This window comes from Podarcis muralis, chromosome 11, assembly GCF_964188315.1.
Source record: "Podarcis muralis chromosome 11, rPodMur119.hap1.1, whole genome shotgun sequence".
Taxonomy (NCBI): domain Eukaryota; kingdom Metazoa; phylum Chordata; class Lepidosauria; order Squamata; family Lacertidae; genus Podarcis; species Podarcis muralis.
Window position 1 is genome coordinate 35,429,598 of NC_135665.1, and position 21,805 is coordinate 35,451,402.

Genomic DNA, 21,805 nt, shown 5'->3' on the forward strand with positions numbered 1-21,805 from the left:
GACATCTTACCAGTGGTAACTTCAATGTAGGAAAATAAAATGGTGAGCAAGCAAAGTCAACAATATCTATGTAGGGAAATAGGATTTTATTGCATTATGTGATAAAATGATACACAAGCCACAACTACTAATGAGGTGGTTGGAGAATGCCCTAAGTTACCACACATAGAGGAAATGCAATTGAAAAGGTTCCTGGTGATCTCCTTTGTGTGGTTTTTAGTACTGGAGAGCACACAAAGAGCAAGCAGATTCCTGCTGTGGAATTCCCCTCCTCCATCTGTCTGCTGCTTCTGGATGTTATGTAAGGATTTTTTGCTTAGATAAGTATGACAGTCTCTTATTACTATATTAATTTGTCAACACATAATTTAAATTTCATATTTGAATTGCTATTCTTTCAAATGTTCACTATTTAATCACTGTAAAGAGAGTAATAGGGTAAAAAACCTTATAGATATAACCACACATAAATACATAAAATAATCTATGCTGTAATATACATACCTGACCATGTCTTAAGTTCAATTTGTTGGTCCTCAGAAACCACAAATTGCACTTTATGTTGTTTCCTCTAATCCCATAATAATATCTAGATCAGAAGGTCTTACTCTACTAGGCTGACACCCACACCTGGATTGCTGTGTTGGACCTAAAATGGCTCACACCAGCAACACTACCATGATACAAATAAATGGTAAAAAGAAAAAAAACTTTTTCTCTATAAATATAAAAAGGAAAATTTCAGGCTTCTGAATTCTCGTTAAGAATTAAGCTTCATTTAGGTTTTTAATTTATAAAGAATAGTGTGAATTTGGGGTGAGTTTTGCCTCTTTCAGAGATCAAAGCTTTATCACTTAGCATTTCACAAAGATTTGATTGCACTTACTGAAGTTGTTATAAAATAATATTCTCATTGACTATTACCCTTCCTCAGTTGTCATACAGAGGCAAATGTTCCAGCAACAATAGTTTTGAAGATTATGAATCCTCACATGCTATGTTTTCTATGTTGGAAATTTAGACATGATGTTTACATACACTTCTATTTTGGTGCATATACATGAGCTGAAGAGTCACAAAAATGGACAGGTGCAGGGAAGTCTACACAGAAAGCTCATCTTATGCCAAATGAACTTAGGATGAAATGCTATGCGTGTCGCCCTGCTAAACATGCTTCCTTGTTAAAACTAGGATTGCCTCTTGATACACTACCAGTATCACATTTCTAATTTATCTGTTGTCAGCAGCTAAGCCGATACACTTCACCAAAAATTGCTCATAGGACACTGCTGCCAGAAAATCACAACCATACAGATGATGCAACATGAATCATGCAACCAGAAGCAGCATTATGTATGCAAGTGGTAAAAATACAACCAAGAGAAAAATAATGTATTGTTTTCTCTCTAGCATAGACACATTCCAAAACGTTTAAAATTTTAAATATTAAATTTTAATATTAAATTAAATTTATATATATATATAAATTAAATTAAATATTAAATATTATGTTGGTTTTATTTATTGGTTAACATTAATGATTGAAGTATATGTTTTAGAAATGCTCCAAAATGTGTGTGTGTTTGTGTGTGAGTTTTAATATACACTATACACTAACAACACAATCCTAAACCTGGCTTTTGCAATGTCACACACCACAATTTTATACTAATGACTCAAGTCTGACACACCAACATACACAGGATTGGGGTGCAAGTAAATAATATTTCCTGATGCAGGTGGAACAGAAAGAGAAATCTGGGTGTCATCTGCATATTGGTGACAGCTCATTCCCAATTTCCCGATGACAGCTCCCAGAAGCTTCAAACAGATACTAAATGGGGAGGGGGCAACATGGAACTCTGTGGGACAGCAGAGGACTTCAGTGGCACTGAACAAGAGTCCTTTATAACTACTTTCTGGGAATGGCCTCAAAGGTGCTAGTGGAACTATCATAACTTGGTACCTCTAACCACCACTTCTCAGAGCCGTTTCAGAAGGATACTGTGGTCAACAGTACTGAAGTCACCAACAGGTTAGAGAGAACAAGCAGGGTCACACTCCTCCTCCTAGCAAATATAATCAACCGGGGCAACCAACACAATTTCAGTATCATGACTGGGTCAGAGTTTGAACTGAAATGGGTCTAGTTAACCAGTTTCCTCCAAGCATGTCTGAAACTGGACAACCATCTCCCTCTTAACTAAATTGCCCCCAAATGGGATACTTGCCACTCAGTGATATTTTTTGGATCCAAGGAGGTCCCTTTAAGTAGTGCAATAATCAAAACTGTTTTACAGATAGAACAGTCAGTGTTTTGGATGCCTCTGTAGGACTTGCTCTAATCATGGTGTCCAGTTCTGTCCAAATCTATCCCTAAAGTGCCTTGCAAAATTGTAACAAATAATGGTTGACCCTGATCTCAGTCAGGCAGTGTCTTCAAGGAAACAATCTGCACAACTCACTCTGCTGATATGTGATGTGACGTGTGTGTGTGTGCGGCACGTGTGTGTATTTGTGCCCCACCTAATGGTGCTCAAGGCAGAATTTTTGCCCATGGTAAGGCAGCTCCAACACCACTGCTGCTACATATAAAGGACACCTAAGATCGGTTGGAAAGATCTGTTAAATTGGGATATGCTACACTATTTAGGTCAGAAGGGGGCTGCTAAAAAGATATAAGGAGGCCCTAGTTTATTGTAGAAATCCTCCAAAAGTCATTATTTTCTATTGTGAAAAACTCCCAAGAAGAGTGCTAAAATGTATAATTATACTTGCAGGAACAATTAAAACTCTGTACTGCAAGGGGAGCTGTTGGCACACAATACAAAGATTGTGCATTAGATCATCCATCAGCTTCTGTAATATCCACTTCCAGCTATAAGGAGTCATGTTTCAACACCTCCGATTCCCTGATGCTGACAAGCTAAACAACTTGTTTTGTCTCTGGGAGCTCTTCTCTGGTGATTAACTGCTTATAGTGAATACTAATTATGTGAAAATACAGTACTGTAAAAAAAAAAAAAAAGGTGGGGGGAGAACTGCCCTACTTCCTTTACCTGCAGCATCACCATTCCCAAACTCCCCACTTGCTTCTAAGAGGTATATGCTATTGTTCCATCTAATACAAATATGATGACATTATATCACACTACAAATAAATTAATGTGCCTACTGTATATTTTGAAAACACTAAGTGACTTGGGCAGCAAGATTTTCTTTATCCTGCCATTTGCAGACAAGTTAAACAACAGTGTATTGTTACTTCGTTAAATGTTTGCAATAACCACAAGCACGTATATAATTGCAGTGTGGTATGTGTGAATTAGGGAACTATTACTAGGAATGGAGCCTGATATATGTCCCCAATTCCCTACATCCTAACTTGAAAATATACCCTGAATTGTCATTTGCGTGAAAATGAACCTCAGATTAAAATCCCTTTTACCAGAGGAGTCAGAGAATTTGTTCTTCCATTTTACATCCAAAGAGCTGGTTAAAATGCTAACATGGCAAAATTAAAAGCCATTAAACAATATAAGGCAGCGAGTGATTAAATCTACCAAACACATTCAAAGCAGCTTAAGCTACTTTTTAATTAAAAAGAAAAAGATATCACTAGCAACATTCAGATGTGTTCATCTAGATAAAGCTAACAGATCATTCCTAACACAAAAGCTACTGATACTGCTATACAGAAGACTAAGTTTAGAAAATGACCTCAGGATTCCAACTCCCTGGCCTCAGGTACAGACTCCTTGGGCAGAGCAGAGTAGCATATAGACACTGCTACAAGTATGATCACTCTTTGCCTGCTAATTAAGTAAGCATTACTAACAGTGGCCTTGGAGGAGGCAGTGTTCCACCTTCCTGACAAAGTAAGGGAAGCAGCAGTGGAACATTGGTTGCAACAAAGATTGAAATGAAAATACCAAAAGCAATGTATGCCAATGAAAATACATAAAGCTAACTTTTGGCACAAAGAGCTTTAAAATTATTATTGTAATTCTTGAAACATGATAAAGTAAGGGGTGTTCTCTATTTAATCATTCTCAGCCAGAATACATTATTAATTTAAAATGAAAATTCTGGATAAGTACATATTCAAGGGCATCTTTTCAGAAGTTGGCCCCATTTCTGAGTCTGACACAGTAGATTTTTCTTTTCTTTTTTTTAGAGAAATTGCCAGCAGGTTTAGTTAACCATAGGCTTGCTGCCAGGACTCTTAAGATCAAACTTATTCAGGCTGAGATGATATCATCTGCCCCAGGATACTGATATTTACAGAATCTGAAATATATACAACAGCAACCACCTTACGCTAATATTTTTTCATCCTTTTATTTTCCTGCTAATCCAGTACATTTTCTATGTCTCATAAATACTCCATGTGCACATTTTCTTTTTAATAATTGTTTCATGAAGAGGACATCTTACCTAAAAAACATGCCCTGAAATAAAGTACAGGAGCTTGATAGCTGCAGGAGTACAAAACATGATATTCATAGCGAATCACTTCAGATGCTGCAGAGTTTCCAGCCACTTGAGAGTCATCTAGACATTCCTGAAACAAACATTAACAGTGGACATAACCAGAGAAAATGGGAATGAAATACAAATGAATAAATACCTTAAATAATCATAAATGCTATCACCATGCTGTCACCTGCCTTATCATAAGATTATAATTTTAGCAATCACTTCACATTCTTCAGGCTGCCTTCCTTTTTAAAACTTTCACATGTATCTTTATCTCTTTACTTGTTGACTCATTAATTAAAATACAATATTTTTTAATGAGAGAAAGGTTTCTTAATGGTATCATAGGCAAGTTACTAGAGAAAACTTCTAAAACTTACTCCGTCCTTCAGAACTCAACTATGGAAAGGGCATGTATGAATTGAGCAGGTCACTTCCAAATTAATAATCTGCAATTGTTAAACACATTCAGGCATCCAGAGTGATTCATGTGCATTATCTAATTGCACCCCTTACAACAAAATTGTAGGAGAAATTCATTATTATTATCTCCCAGAATGCAGACAGGACGACTGAAGCTAAGACAGAATGGCTTGCCCAAGACTGTCTAGTGAGCTCATACCAGAGCTGAGATTTAAATATGGGACTTCCTGATTCAAAGTTCAGTTTCTTAGCCATGATGCTACACCAATTCCCTATTATGTCTGTTTCACCTATAATGTTCTTTCTAACCCAAGAAAGGATAATCGATGTACTTTACTGTAAGCACTTGCAGATGGCAGGGAGGGTGCCAGCACTAACCTCCCCAGTTGCCTATGCTGCTGCTGCTGCTGCTGCTGCAGCATACTGGGATGGAGAGGAAGAGGTGGTGGTAAGGTCAGTGCAGTGCAAATGCACCAGCTGAGGGAACTGTTATATAAATCTAGCCTGGGTCAATTCACACAGGCAAACCCACACAGAAATCAACAGATGTTGAAGCAATTGTATGATTTTTATGACACTTCCAGCTTGCACCATGTTTTGCTACTAAAACTGGTTTAAGCAACTTTGCGGTGGCATGGTGAATTAGGCTGGGTAGATGGACAAGTTATTATCAAACAGCTTTACCACTGTCTATATTCTGCATGGTTACATTCCGCCCATTTTGTCAACATACCAATTTAGTTCTGTGAAATATTACAGTTACTGCTGACGATCTTCCAGTCAATTTGAATTGTAAACTAACCTCAGATAATTTCCTATATAATTCAATTTATGTGGAACAAATGCCAATGTCAAGATTGAAAGAGACAGTAGGCTTGATGCTTTTTTTATTTTAAAAAAATTATTATTAAAGAACATATACTTCAATGTCATACAAAAATAAAGAAAAGCAACACAACTGAAAGAAAATGAAATTTAACATCCCTCATCCCAAAAATAAATAAACGTGGGTTGTTTAATTCACAATCTGGGGGGAGTATTGGTGTGTTGGGGTAATAACTTTTTTAAAAAAATGTTTCATTTATAAATAACACAATATTGTACTCAAGGTATGATATTCTCACTTAAAGCTGAAAAGATACTAAAAATTCCAAATATTAGCATATTTCACAGAAGGCATTTGAGCACTGCTATCATCGTTCATATATAAAATAAACAGCTTGGTGCAATTTTTGAAGAGAAGAAAAATCCACACAATCCCTCCAATTCTGTTCTTGCTACTATATTGCACTACTGATTTTTTATTTATTTTTTGGTAGTTTATAAACCTTTGCAACCATGTTATTGAAAACAGAGCTCTTAAACTGACTAAAAGGAGACCATTACTGAAGTAGGAGTAAATAATGATATGGTGAAAATATCTAAGCTACAAGGGAGGTGGAGCCTAATGCAGAGGTGTTTATTAAACCCTCCCAAAAGATCACAATTAACAAATTAATTTACTGGCAAGTACTGGTGTTCAAAGGCTTTGGAAATGAGGCCATTAACTTCTCTTTTTTCTTTTTAAAAAACATGCTTCATGGAGTGAACTAAAAGGAAATACTGGAACATATTTGTCAAGATAACACAACTGATGCATTCACAGTATAAAGGCAGCACGCCTGCCAGAAAAACGTGCATATGTGCGCACAAGCTGAGTAATGGCATGCTTCCAAACTCATGCCTTATACAGCCATAGAATTTGTAGGTACACTTGGTGACAACCAGCTGTGAGTTCAAAATTCACTTTACTGATTTTTCTGGGTGAAGTACTGAATGGCTGAATGGCTGAAAAAACAGCTTCCCTAAGAACACAGTTGGTGGTATCATATGCCTCTCAGGTTGTTAATGAACTTTAATTCTTCCTCCTACATTAGAAAAATGCCAGAACGGATCATGTTAAAGATGGTAGACTTGTGTTAAACTTGACTAAACACTTAACATTATGTTCCAACTTGGTAGTAGCCAACAGCCTGATCTTATTCAGAAAATAAAACCAGTATATGATTTAAAATAGTCAAGATAATTATTGGAAAAACAGAACAGCAGTATTTTCTAGAAAGATTCTGAAGCAATTTTTAAAAAGATGAAAACCTGTTCAATAGACAACTATAACACAACATGCCTTTTTATAGAGAAACATACCTGGTTTTTACTAGATATTCAGAGCTCTCATTTTTGCCTGCCTTGTTTCTAGAAATATGATGGCTTGCTATATCTGTGATCTATAAACATACAAGGACTTCTGAATCCTTCTTAAGGCCAGCTCTAATCCCTTTTTATTTGGTAAACATTAGTAACAGGATGCATGACATAAAGGCTTGAGTACTCATGTGTAATATTTTTCTCTGTACTTCCAATAGGGTGGATGAAAAGAATTTACCAAGGGGAAGTCAACTTTAGTCTCTGTAAATGTTGATAGCATCATTTTCTGAAGCTGAGCCATGTTCTAACTGAAGTTCATTTTAAGTCACCTTAATACACCCTTTACAGTATTTGACGCTGCCTGTGAATGAAAAGACCACAAAATCTGAGAAATTATTCTGTTTAGTATTATGTGCAAAGGAAAATAAATTGTGCTTTTAAAACAAATTATCCTAGCTTTAGCTATAATGATTAGCAATCACATTAAGTAGCAAAGAAACAAGGATTCCCCCCCCCCCCCATCACTAAGAAATGTATAATACACCATAGGATACATTTCTTTGGACATGATTCTGCCTCATGTCCTAAAAGCAAAGTATAAAGAGGCCCTATTTGGTAATTAAAATAGCCCTTCCTTTTCCTTCCAGCTGTGGTGTGCCAGGTGCACATAAAAGTGACCAACTGGTTATGGTAAACCAAGTCCCTCCTGCACCATGCCTTCAGGTATATTATACCAACTAGTTTCTGCTTTTTAGAATCTCCTGCTGTACAGACTACTTGGAGCAGGAGTGATAGTCCACAATTACAAAACATTCCTATGAGGAACCCCTCTGTCCTCTTCACCAATGCTGACACAGCAGAATATTTTAATTTTGAAAGACAATGCAATCTGTTTTTATTGTTAATAGTGCATCATTGAATTCAACTCATGGTGTTTAATTCAGCTAAGTCAGCCTTAGGGCAGATCCAATGAAATCAATAGGCTTGACTAACTTAAGTCCACTGAAGAAGAAGAAGAAGAAGAAGAGTTTGGATTTGATATCCCGCCTTTCACTCCCTTTAAGGAGTCTCAAAGCGGCTAACATTCTCCTTTCCCTTCCTCCCCCACAACAAACACTCTGTGAGGGGAGTGGGGCTGAGAGACTTCAAAGAAGTGTGACTGGCCCAAGGTCACCCAGCAGCTGCATGTGGAGGAGCGGAGACGCGAACCCGGTTCCCCAGATTACGAGACTACCGCTCTTAACCACTACACCATACTGGCTCTCACTGAGATGACAAAGTTGGATTCAATAAGGAAGTTGGGCATTCCAAACAGCATGGGAGGCCTTCCTCAGCAGAAGAAGCTCTCCACTTCAGTCTTTTGCCCTTCATGATTTGAGGGGGGCTACAGGAAGGGCAGATCTTAGGAGATTTATTCCTGTTCTCACTTTTTTAGGTACTGATTTTACACACAAGCAGAATGCCCAAATAGGGCCATAGACAGACATGCACCACAAGCAGACTAGCAATTTTATCCTCAGCATTCAGTTTATTCTGAAATGATTTCAAGTGATATTTAGTCTTAGGATTTACTGCTGCGGATTTTTTTAAAAAGTCATTTTATTATATACAGTGGTACCTCGGGTTACATACGCTTCAGGTTACAGACTCCGCTAACCCAGAAATAGTGCTTCAGGTTAAGAACTTTGCTTCAGGATGAGAACAGAAATCGTGCTCCAGCGGCACGGCAGCAGCAGGAGGCCCCATTAGCTAAAGTGGTGCTTCAGGTTAAGAACGGTTTCAGGTTAAGTACAGACCTCCGGAACGAATTAAGTACTTAACCTGAGGTACCACTGTATGTGAATTGGTTTATTATGCTGTTATAGTTTTTGTGCTGCTCCTATAATTCTTTTAGATGCACTAGTGTGTTTTAGAATATGGGTAACATCCACCACCATGTGTATCAACTTCCACTTGCATAATGGAACCTCTCCTTCCCCATCTTCTCGAGCAGTTTATGGAGACATGTGATGAGTTACCGTGGAGGAAAGGAAAGGGAAACTCTGTTGTGCAAGTGAAGTGTGTTAGGCAACTAAGTAATCATAACTGGAGGTCACCTTAATTTTTGATAATTTTATGGTTTGTTTTTAAATGGTATTTAATATTGTGTGCTGCCTTTGCAAGGGTACCCTTGAAAGGCAGTCTAAAATATTGGAACTGGAATAGTATAAATAAATGGATGTGTCATAACAAACAATTAACTACTCTAATAAATGCAACTTAAACAATGCAGTACAAAAAAATAGTTCTATTACTGCTCAATTCATTTTGCATTATGCTGGTTGCATTAATGTAACTTGCACTGTTTTTGACTGGTTTTATGAAGGCAGAACTAAAGTCTGTTATCAAAAGATTTGCTTGCAGAATGGTGAGTAGAAAGTTATTATATTCAACTGTTTCAAAACAGGATTTAACTTAATTTAATTCAACAGGAACTAATATTTTCTAGAAAAACAGCACACAATCACTTGATTTTCCCCACTTATTTTCTTCTCCATGATAATTTCACTTGCATGGCTGCCACACTGCATAGGAAAACTGAATCTGGGACTGACTGTTTCCTAAACAAATTGGGAAGTTGTCATCAGGAAGCATCTGTTATTTTATTACACTCACGTAAATGCATTTTTGTGCTATCATAATGGAGTACTGAGCAGATGCTTTAAAGCACTATACCTAGTGCAATAAATGCTTAATAATAAAAAGACAAGTAGTTGCCATCTAATTAATGATACAAGTTGCTTTACAAATGCATTCTCACAAGCAAAATTTGTCAATCATCGGGTGGGTTTTTTTTTTTTTAAAAAAAAGTATTATGCCTGCTTCCAAAATGTTATCAGTTCTGTTCCCTTTAACACTATATTAGAATTGTTAGGGGGGGGGGGGTTGAGAGAGAAAAGTTAATACAACATATACATTTCTCTTTTTGCAAACAAAGGATTTTTGTCTTCACAAAAAGCTCTTCCAACAAGACCCTTCACACAAAGTTCAACTGTTAGCAGAAGTGCTTAATTTGACTTTGGCATTGACTGGTCCAGGTCAAGGCAGAACACAAAGTGAGCAAAGGCTATTCTTGAGGAAAAGGTAGGCCGACAGATGTTGTGGTCAAATAAGGAAGGCAACTGTTACAAAAAAGAGGCTACAACTTTTCTTCCCCATTCTCAAATGTCACACAAAGCTTGGTCCAGATCCTTTCTGAAGCAAGATTCTCCAGCATTACAGATCCAGCTTGCAGGCATTTTAACAGTATGAAAAAGTGATAGTGGAATAGGGTGATATGGCATGGATGTATTTGCAAGACTGCAGTCCTTCCTACACCTCTTCAACAAACTCCCTTGCTCTCCTACTGCTAACTGTAACTCCCTTCAAAATTCATATTGCAGAGTCAAGTCTTGATCCCATCAACAGGAAGTCAGGAGAGGCACAAAGTTTCTAGTATGATTATCTGAACAGCTATTGGATCTGAAAGATGTAAAAAAAAAGTAAATGCAAACCATTTAGTGCTAATGAGACTCCAGTACTTTGACCACATCATGAGAAGAAAAGACTCCCTGGAAAAGACCCTGACGTTGGGAAAGATGGAGGGCACAAGGAAAAGGGGACGACAGAGGACGAGATGGCTGGACAGTGTTCTCGAAGCTACCAGCATGAGTTTGACCAAACTGCGGGAGGCGGTGGAAGACAGGAGTGCCTGGTGTGCTCTGGTCCATGGGGTCACAAAGAGTCGGACACGACTAAACGACTAAACAACAACAACAAGGGAACACTAAAGTAGCACTAATCTGTTATGTTTTAGGAAGATAAGTATTGTATCCCTAAACTCCAAATTCCTTAATGTGGAGTATGGTGCAATCCCCATGCAATAAATAATTGTCTAAGAAAGTCTCAAGAAGAAGATGCATCCAGTAAATAGGCTGTATGCTTTTATTTTAGGTTTCCTACTCTGGAGAGCACAAATCAGTAATTTTGTGTTACCAACAATGACTTCCCACAAGGCTTTGCATATTTTAAACTTCTGTGTGAAATATTGCCCTTTTTACACCCCAAATTATACAATTACAAAGGTGCGCTTCACCTTGGGCAAATGGAGTACCAGATCAAACGAACATGGAAGACTACATCAGTACAAAGTTAAACAAATAAAGAACTGAAATTAGTTTAATGTAAGGGTGCTGCTGGGGCTTGTCTGCTTGGTTTGATTTTATCTCTACCATAAGTTTCCACCTCCCAGGTGTTCTTTATTAATCCTGAATTCACCCTTGTTGCTTGAAGTCCCCACGAGTCTAATATATTCAACCTTACTTTGGCTTTTTGGCATAACTTACTGAGTTGTGTCTAATCCTCCCCTATGGAATCCAGCAGTTAAACATATGTGGTCAATTACATATAATTTTCTAGGATCAGACCACCTCACAATACCACCTACCCCCAACACTTACGGCTGTCAAAAGACATGGAGAATGGCATTGGGAGAACAGCAATTCTTGGCACGTGAACAGAGTTTCCTTCAGACTGAATAACCACTAGACCACATAGGCCAGGAAGGCAATGACGATTACAGTTCAGTTTCAGCTCCAAAACATGAAATCATGAGACTGGAAGGAACTCAAAGCCCCAAATCATACTTTAAGGCAGGATCTTCTACCAGATATTAATCCACATCCAGACCACATACCACATTACAGTATGCCACAAACACAGAGCGAGAATGAAAAACCCTGCAGGCAAGGAATAGTTTGGTAAAACAAATCCAAATGGCTCAAGCAAAGAAGGCAAACATGCTATAAGGAAAGACAACGCCTTACCCCAAATTGATATGAGAGAAAATTCTCTCTCAACACCAAATAATGCTTAAAATTATTTGAGAAGTGGAAACAGAGCTCCATAATAAGGGAAAAAAACCTTCCTGTAACAAAAAAGAAATATGGAATGTTGAAAGCCTGACATTTCCAAAATCCTCAAGCTTCCTGTAAAAGCTTCTATTTTTCTTTTGCCAAAGAAATAAGACTGCATCTTAAATTTCTATGTACTCCTATGACAATAAGTGGAAAGAAGCAAGGAGGCTTTATACTAATTACAAACATGAGCATCTGCATGAATTCACCATAATCGTTCTTCTACAATTTAACAGCTTTATGGGAAATCCTAACCAAATTCTGGATAATATTATGGTAAGCATTAATCGCACCCCCTCCACATTAAAAAATAAAAGAAAATGTTTCACTGACAACTTATAGATGATCCAGTGAGAGGAATGCTTTGCCTTAAATAAGTTCTAAACATAAATGTTTTGCAGAAACAATTGGCTGCGGTTAATTTTTGTGGCAAATGTAATTTCAACAAAACATTTCTTTCAGAATAGCTTGCAACTTTACCTAGCATAAAGTCAGGGTGGGGACACAGAGGGAACTATGTTCTCTCCAGCAAGTTCCAGGGCAGGTCTAGCATATTCTTTGAGGCTCAGTTGGTTGCTACGCAGAAGACAAAAGCTTTAGTGTTTTAAGGGAGCTATACAGAATCTTCATTGTAGGAAAATGAATTTCACTTAATATTACATTTGTACTACAAATCTATGGTGCAACAGCATTTGAAATACTGTATACCATTCTGTTCGCCTTACCTCAAAAAGGATACTGTAGAGTTCGAAAAGGTTCAGAAAAGGACAACCAATATGATCAAGGGGGTGGAGTGTTTCCCATATGAAGAAAGGCTGCAGTGTTCGGGATTTTTTAGCTTACAGAAAAGGCAAGTAAGAGGTGACCTTCCTCTTTCCTAACACTAGAACTCATGGACATCCAATGAAGCTGAATGTTGGCAGATTCAGGACAGATTTTTAAAAAGTACTTCTTCATGCAGCACATAGTTAAATTATGGAACTTGTTACCCCAGGAGACAGTGATGGCCACCAACTTGGATGGCTTTAGAAGAGAATTGGACAAATTCGTGGAAGATAAGGGCTCCTAGTCATAATGGCTATGATCTTCCTACATGGTCGGAGGCAGTAACACTTCTGAATACCAGTTGCTGGAAGCCATAGGAGGGGCAAGTGCTCTTAAGCTTGGGTCCTGCTTCCTGGAACCTGGTTGGCCAGTGTGAGAACAGGATGCTGTGCATGATGGGCCATTGGCCTGACCCAGTAGACTCTTCTTATGTTCTTACTGTCTCTGGTCCTACTGCAATAACATCTTCAGGATAAGCCTGTTTGCCCGCATTCACACAAAAAGTGTATGGCTATACCATGGTTTAGTGCAATGTGCACAAGCTGCAGTAAGGCTCACATGTTTTCTCCTCCTAAGAGGTGCCTGAGAAGAGTTCAGGTGCTTTTGGTTCAGGTTTCAGTTAACCAGTTTGCAGTGTTGTCCTGGGTTTGTGGTTAACTATACACATGGCTTTGACCAAACTGCGGGAGGCAGTGGAAGACAGGAGTGCCTGGCATGCTCTGGTCCATGGGGTCACGAAGAGTCGGACATGACTAAACAACAACATACCCGTGGCTAGTTTCAACAAATGAATGTCAGAAATCATGCCTTACATGACTTTTGAACTACATACTTTCTGATTCACAGCATGTAATCTTAGCCACACCATATTATATGCAGCCTCATGGGAGCATGCCAATGATTGTGAAATAATGGGAAACCATGATCTGCTTCCTAAAGGGATGATTCAGTTCTAAATCTGGGACTTCGTGGTGCAGCCTTATAATAAATAACTTGGTTCAGATGAAAGGTTCTTGGTCCAATAAACCACAATTTACTAGACCAAGAATGAGCCCTGCACATATGCACTCCCTCCTCATTTGTGTAACAAAAAAACTCCCAATGCATATTAAACAACCACTTCCTGTTACATCTTAACCATGACACAGTAATTTAATATCTGGCTATAAACCAACATATCAAACCACAATTCAGATTAATGGGAAACTGTGGTTTAAAAGGACAGTGTGGTTTAATAATGGGAGTTTTCTATTATGGCACAGAAGAGAAGCAGACAAGGGAATGTGTGGGCACAATATTTGTTCTTGTTTGGCATGAACTGGAGCTTAGTCCCTCTGCAATCATCATAGGGATAAACTACAAGGATGGCTATTGACACATTGAGCCTCTGAATGTTCTCTTCAGGTCTGCAAGATGTTCTCCAAAATGCTACCAGAAGCTACCTTCAAGTCATTCTTACACTATTAAGTCAGTCCTCTATCCAACCATTGCTCTATGATGATTAATGTGATTAAAACTGTAAATAAGACAAAAGTAAATCTCTCAAAATTGGGGGCACGGGTCAGGGAAGAAGCAGTCCTTGGTCAAAGATTATTCATTTTGCCAAATGAGGGGAGAAATATGAGGGACTGTTGGTATAAAAAAGATCTGAAACTGTAATCTGCATAGAACAATTTTATTAGAGCAAGAGGAAACTGTGTGAAGTCAGTTGTGTACTCTGATAAATCTGTTCCCAGACAGTAGTACTCCCTTGCTAGAAAAGTTAAGACTGTCTGGCTCCTTGTCCTTCCATGAGCAAGTGAAGACTTTCTTATTCCAACAGGCTTTTGGGAACTTTTTGTAAGGAAATGGCTGATGCTGTGATGTTTTTATTTAGTTATCTGTATGTTTTAATAGATCATAAAACATACAGATATATGATCTATTAAAACATACAGATGATAGCACCAGCCCTTCTATTAAAAATAATTTTCTATTAATGTTTATTTGTTTTTAATTTCTCGGGATAGCTCACCAGGTAGAACATGATACTATTAATATCAGGATTGTGGGTTCAAGACCCACATTGGGCACAAGACCCCTGCACTGCAGGGGGTTGGACTAGATGACCTGCATGGTCCCTTCTAACTCTACAATTATATGATTCTATGATTCCCTTTTTAGCTGTTACTATTTTCTCTGTAAGCTGCCTTGAGCTGCTGTAAGGGTGGGATATAAATAAGCAAAACAATAATAAAAATAAATCAACAATAACTTTTATAGAGGAATATGGAAGCACATAATAGCTACTAAGAGAACTGAAAGTGGTCTGAGAGACACTTTCTTTCCCTTGGTGTATACTTGTATTTTTTCTACTGCCAACTCTGGTAAAAACAACAACAAACCAGTTTTGAAACAACACAGTCTTACAAAACCTGTTTATCAGAGGCAAAAGGATGATGAGCAGTGATCACAAGCAACTGTTTCTTTTTCTAATTGCCTCTATCTCTCTGAACAATATTTTGTGTTGCCTTTGGCCTTCACTGCAACATTTCTATACGCAACAGGTTGCAATACAGTGCAAAAGTTTAGATCATGAGACACACTGCCATGAACCCTGAGAGGCTGTCAACAGGGTGTTTGTTTGCCTGTGCTCCATGATTCAATACCTAAAAATTAATGCAAAAAATGATCCCAGGAAAAGGAATACCCCTATGTTGTCAGAGCAAAGCTTGGCATGCTGATGTCACAGCTCACAATGATCCTGCAATCATCTTACCAGCAGTGCAGTTTCTATCTTATACAACACAGAGTCTGTTGGGATTGGAAGTGCTGTATGAGGGCATCCAACTGCCAAATTAAGCCACACTAAAAAGCAAATTCTATGAACAGCCAAAATGCATCTTTTATGCATGGAGAAAAACTGAATGCTAACAAGGAAAAGGCTTCCATGAGTCACCGAACCAACAGGCACTCTCAAGGCACTTCTTCCCCTCTCCTAGACTCAACAATATTGTCTTACATTTCAACCTCACTTTTAGGGAGCGTTCTGAAGTGATGCCAGAAACTACTAAATGTTTGAGAATAACTCAATATTAAGCTGATAGCTGAATATGGATTTAATTTTTGTTGAACGTATCTCTGCAATGTAAGGGGTGCCAATATACTCTAGGCTGCCATAGTCACCCTTAGCATGTAACATTTAAAAAGATCTTTGCCAAATAATGCATATTAGAACATGAGCAGAACATGTTGGTTGCTTTCTATGTTTTTGCCTTATTTTCAGCTAGGCCAGAGCAATCAGTAATGTCAGCCAAGAAAGCATAAGACACAGCAGTCATTATGCACAACAAATTCACCCACAAATGCGTGGTTAGGTTATTGACAATGCTGTAACTTTCTAGTTTGGAGCTTGGAATCAGCCCTTTCTAACCCCAAGCTATCAGAGCCATCAGAACCAACTCTTCAGTGGCACCAGTGGAGGTGCAAAACCACCACCACATTCTGAATTTTCTCCCCATTGCTTCATACAAGAATTGAAGAATCATAGAATTGTAGAGTTAGAAGGGACCCCAAGGGTCTTCAAGTCTAACACCCTGCAATGCAGGAATCATAGCTAAAGAATCCCTGACACTGATGGACACTCAACCTCTCTTCTAGAACCTCCAATGAAGGAGAGTCTACTACTTTCCAAGGCAGCCCATTCCACTGTTCAACAGCTCTTACTATCAAGAGAGTTCTTCCTAATTTTTAGTCAGAATCTCCTTTCTTGTAATTTGAATTCACTGGTTCAGGTCCTGCCCTCTGGAGCACATACCATACTGGACACAATCCATCTACAAATCACTCATGCTAAATTAGAATGTGATAGGTAGATCTTCTAGGTGGCTACGTCAAAGACTAAAATTTCCACTTACATTTATATTTTTAATATGAAAATATTAAATAGAAATTATTGATTAATTATTTAAGTGTTGGTTATCCAGTAATGTCCAGAGGGTAGAGTAGATTGGGGAAAGAACACTGGCCCAATCTCAATTTGGGAATAAAATCTGAGGATGATCTTGGGAAAGTAGCATTATCTCAACAACAACTTAAATCTAAAAGTAGATGATTAACCCTAATGATACTTCAAAATCTAAAGCCTCCTGCATCAGCAAGTAAGAACTTAGGACAGGGTGAATCTACATAAACCTAGCTTGACTTCATTAAACAAGATGATGTACCATTACTACAAAAATAATGAAGCAAGCATTTCAAGGATACATGCAGCACTTGGAAACTCATTCACAGCACTCTGCTACCACATAAACACTGCCCTGGCTGGGCTGTGATGTGATCCAGTACTAGTTGAGTGTAAATTAAATTGCAACTCAGCTTTTTAAAAAGCGACTGCAATTTGCCAATGTGAATTAGAAGCTGCAGCTTATATTTTTACTCTGAACTGACAGGTGTTTTGATTAATGTACTCTGGGAGTCTGTTTGCTTGTTTACTGTTTTTAGGGTTGGGAATGTCCTCTTCCCACTTCAGCTGAAACAAGATTAATAAGGGACCCAAAAATAATTTCTCTCATGTAGGAAGCTTCCATAAGTTAGTTCATATTTCTGGATTTCCCAACCAAACATCAAAAGTTACTTCTCAAATCTGGGAGAATCTAGGCACTTGACCCCAAAACTTACCTGAATCCTTTGGACAGAGCCAAATAACCAAAATTCCCCTTTCTTTTGTCCAAAACAAGAACTACACTTATATTCAATACAAATCTCACCCTATTATTTTGAAATAGCTCCCACTCAGCCCTAAAGTTATACTACTGAAGGCGCCATATGATGATCCACCACAACTTCATTCCTCTAAGTCTAGCACTTCCTTAACTCCAAGTCACCCACAATTTGGAAAAAAGCCAAACAGCCAAATGAATTCTAAAACTTACCCCTCTGTCTTTTATGCAGTGCCAGAGTTCTTCAAAACCCTTTTTGAACCTCAAAAGTTCTGCCAGTCCTTTTGTGATGCCACATTTTCATCTAAACCCCCATAGTCTGATCTGCAAAAAGGTCCTTCATTTTAATTTGGGTGCCAGACACTCATCTCAAAAATGCATCCCAATCCCAAAAATCAGTTTCTCTATTGGACAACCCAAGGCACCCATCAAGTTCAGCAAATTATCACTCTGTTTCTGGTAAAACAAGCTGCCCAACGGTGTATCTAAACTCCTATCTTTCATTTAGGGAAGGCCAGATTATGATCTGAGCCCACAATGCCACCACACCTCTCAGACCCTATTAAATACTCATTTGAATCTAAAGTCAAGCATCATTTTGGAATGATCAAATGTCAATCTGAACCCCCTTTTAACCTCCCCTCTAAGTACCCCCCCCCTTGTTTGGGCAAGGTCAGGTGTCCATCGAAATCTCAATTGTCAACCTTCTACCTTGAGTGGGAATAGATACCCAGTGGAACCACAGTCCTTCGCTCAAGTGCCTATAAAACCCCATTGGGAAAAGTTGAATGCCCAATCTGAATCCCACCCCAAATGTGTTCCTTCATACAATGATTCACTAAAGGAAAGTTGGAGGTCATAATATGGCTATATTGAACTTTATATTGGGGAAAGAGAAAGAGAAAGTTATCAGCAGTAAATTTGCATTCATCACTAAGCCTTTAGGGTGAAAAATAAATTAGATTAAAATCAAAGTTTGTAATTAAAACCATTGTTTTTCACAAATTTATTGGTTACATACTACAGGTCAGCATCATACTCGCAACAAAGCCAACACAAAAAGCCCTCACAATGGAATGGTTGATGCAATTTATATTATTCACACAGTGTTCTACGTGAATAATTATTCTTACAGTTAAAAGTCTCTACTGTTAAACTGTTACAACACCTCAGGACATGCATTTTTAATACTGAAATTAAAATAAATCTGTTGAGTGTATATATATCTCACCCACACCCACACAAAATTGAACACCCTGAAACATTAAATACAAATATACCTTATGATAACCAAATATGCCTAAAATTTTCTATTCTGTGGCATTAGGTTTTTTTTCTCACTGTTGCTACAAGGTCATGTTCAAAATTTAAATGCAGCATTTGAAGTGTTCCTGGGCACAATGAATCAGCTAAAATCTTTGTCTTGGGGACATTTTTGCTTCCTGACAGAAAGTCTGAAAGACAATTAATGAAGAATAAAATAATCCAATAGTAGTATCTCAACGGTAGGTGGCAAAATGTAAAACTGATAGAGTGAAAACAAGAGTAGCTGCTTTATATGAACTATGGACAAGGAATCATAGAGTTGGAATAGACCACAAGGGCCATCGAGTCCAACCCCCTGCCAACTAACATAAAAATATGATAACAGAGTTGACATGGCATTTACTGATACGTTAATGTGTGCTTTTTTCCACTATGGGAAAAATTAATTAGTCTCAGTTTAAGGCATTCAGTCCTCTTCAGTGTCTTCTATTATTACAAATGTTTCATGACAAGGAGCAATACAGGGTATCACACATTGAGCTTCACTTTCAAATTGTGAAGGAGAGTTTTAAGAAATATGTTTGTAGCCATTGATTTAAAAAGTGAACTGTCTGGGTCAAACAACTATATGAGCAAGTGTGGTCTAATATATGGAGAATCAACCTGTATGAAGGATTGTGTGTGGCCTTGGAAAGCCATCTGCAGTCTAAATTTTCCATTTCAGCCAGGTCCAAATGGTTGCTCAACACTGTATAACAAAATATCACTTCCAGTAGTGAGACCAGACCTTTTGAATAAATGAGTTCAAATTTGAAAAATATTAATTCTATACTTACTAAACACACTGCATTTGCATCACTAGTTTTATAAAATGTGTATCTTCTACAGTTCCAATTTCATTTTTACAGTTTTCCCAATTGACAAAAGCAATTATCTAACAGTGCCCTGTCCAAACTATTATTTCCTGGGATACTGCCAGCCCTGGATAAGAATATAATCTTTTTGAAACTATTTTACTGTGGGTGATTTTAACAAATAGGAGAAAGTCAAATGACTAATTGTTCTTTATATGAATTCCTATCACATATATGAAGCTCTTGGGCTGGCTGAAATAATTGTTCATTGTAAGCAGGAGCAATAACATTTATTCTATATATAAATATAACTAGATTTATGTTAAATGGTTGCATAAATGCAACCGTTTTGGATCCCATTTATGCTCAATGGTTCCTCAAGTCTGCAAATATGTTACTGAAAAACCATTTAGGGAATGGGAAACATTATAATAAAGATTATTAATAATATGTAAGCATGAACAATCTAAGTAAGCCAGGGAGAAAGCTTAGCTCCTAGTTTCAGTAGGTTTAGAAGCTTGAAATCCTGCTCTGTGCAGAACCAAAATGAATGACTACACAGAGAGCATAAAAAGGAATGAAAGTACATAAGCAAAATGAATCCTGAAATGTTTATAAATGGAACACTGATATAAAGTGTTCAACTATATGATTAAATTTAATTAGACTTGGACACATCCAGCCCTCTTTATCTGATCCATGCATTCTGATCCAAATATGTAAGACTCAGCTATAAATTTCTCTGAGTGAGCTTGGTCAGTTATTGCCTAACCTTCCTAACATGGTTGTTGCATGGATAAAATCGGGAGGGGGGGGAACCATGTTTGTCACCCTAGAACAGTACATGGGGGAGTCATTCCTCCTGAGCTGCGTCCAGAAAGTGTTGTTGGGGGATGAGTGTTCAGACCCCTGGGCTCTCACTTGTGGGGTGCTTCAGAGCTCCGACCTCTTCTCCATGCTTTTTAACATCTATATGAAGCTGCTGGGAGAAAACATCAGGGAGTTGGGGCTTGACATTCACCAGTATGCAGATGATACCCAGCTCTACCTCTCCTGCAGATCTGAACCAATGAAGGCAGTGAAGGTCCTGTTAAGTGTCTGGAGGCAATTAGAGAATGGATGGCGACTAACAGATTGAGGCTGAATCCTGACAAGACAGAAGTACTGCTTTTTGGGGGCAGGGGGCAGGCAGGCTGGGGGACTCACCGGTCCTGAACGTGGTAACTGTGCCCCAGAAGGACCAGGTGTGCAGCCTGGGAGCCATTTTGGACTCAGCTATCCATGGAGGTGCAGGTCAATACTGTGTCCAGGGCAGCTGTCTACCAGCTCCATCTGGTATGCAGGCTGAGACCCTCCCTGCCTGTAGACTATCTCACCATGCTCTAGTTATCTCCTGCTTAGACTACTGCAATGTGCTCTACGCGGGGCTACCTTTGAAGGTGACCTGGAAACTACAACTAATCCAGAATGTGGCAGCTAGACTGGTGACTGGGAGTGGCCGCTGGGATCATATAACACCAGTCCTAAAGGATCTTCATTGGCTCCCAGTGCGTTTCTGAGCACAATTCAAAGTGCCCTAAATGGCCTTGGCCCAGTATACCTGAAGGAGCCTCTCCTCCCCCATCATTCAGCCTGGATGCTGAGTTCCTCCTCCGAGGGTCTTCTGTTGGTTCCCTCCCTGCGAGAAGTGAGGTTACAGGGAAGTAGGCAGAGGGCCCACCCTATATCAAGGAAATAAACAACTGACTTTTAGAAGACATCTGAAGGCTGCCCTGTATCAGGAGGTTTTTAATGTTTGATGTTTTGATGTTCTGATATGTGCTGTGAGCCGCCCAGAGTGGCTGGTGAAACCCAGCCAGATGGGCAGGGTATAAATAATAAAATTGTTGTTGTTATTCAAGCTGGCAAGCTGATAGTCCAATTGTCAGGACTTCAATGTGCCCATCATCAGCCATCCCAGTTGTATCAGATGATTGAAATGTGGGTTGACCTGCCCAAATGTGACCAGCAATGGGGAGGAGAGAGAAAGATCTGGCCAGCCAAGAAGGTCCAGTTCCCCATCTCCACCCTATTCTATTCCTTTTGTCTTTTGTTTTAAGAAAAGATGTGTTGCATTTCTGCAAAGTCTAGGAATCTCCCA

At 38.5% G+C, this 21,805-nt stretch overlaps 1 protein-coding gene across 3 annotated transcripts in view; it reads right to left on the reverse strand.

Moving 5' to 3' along the window:
* The window catches only part of ATG10 (autophagy related 10), a 92,933-nt gene that overhangs the window by 21,292 nt on the left and 49,836 nt on the right, over positions 1-21,805 (reverse strand). For 2 of the 3 annotated variants that reach the window (XM_077936249.1, XM_077936248.1), the window contains one exon: positions 4,438-4,564. In XM_077936249.1, the coding sequence (XP_077792375.1) occupies positions 4,438-4,564 (127 nt within the window). Of the gene's footprint in view, positions 1-4,437; positions 4,565-7,324; positions 7,448-21,805 lie in introns of all 3 variants that reach the window. The other variant, XM_077936250.1, reaches the window with a different exon arrangement.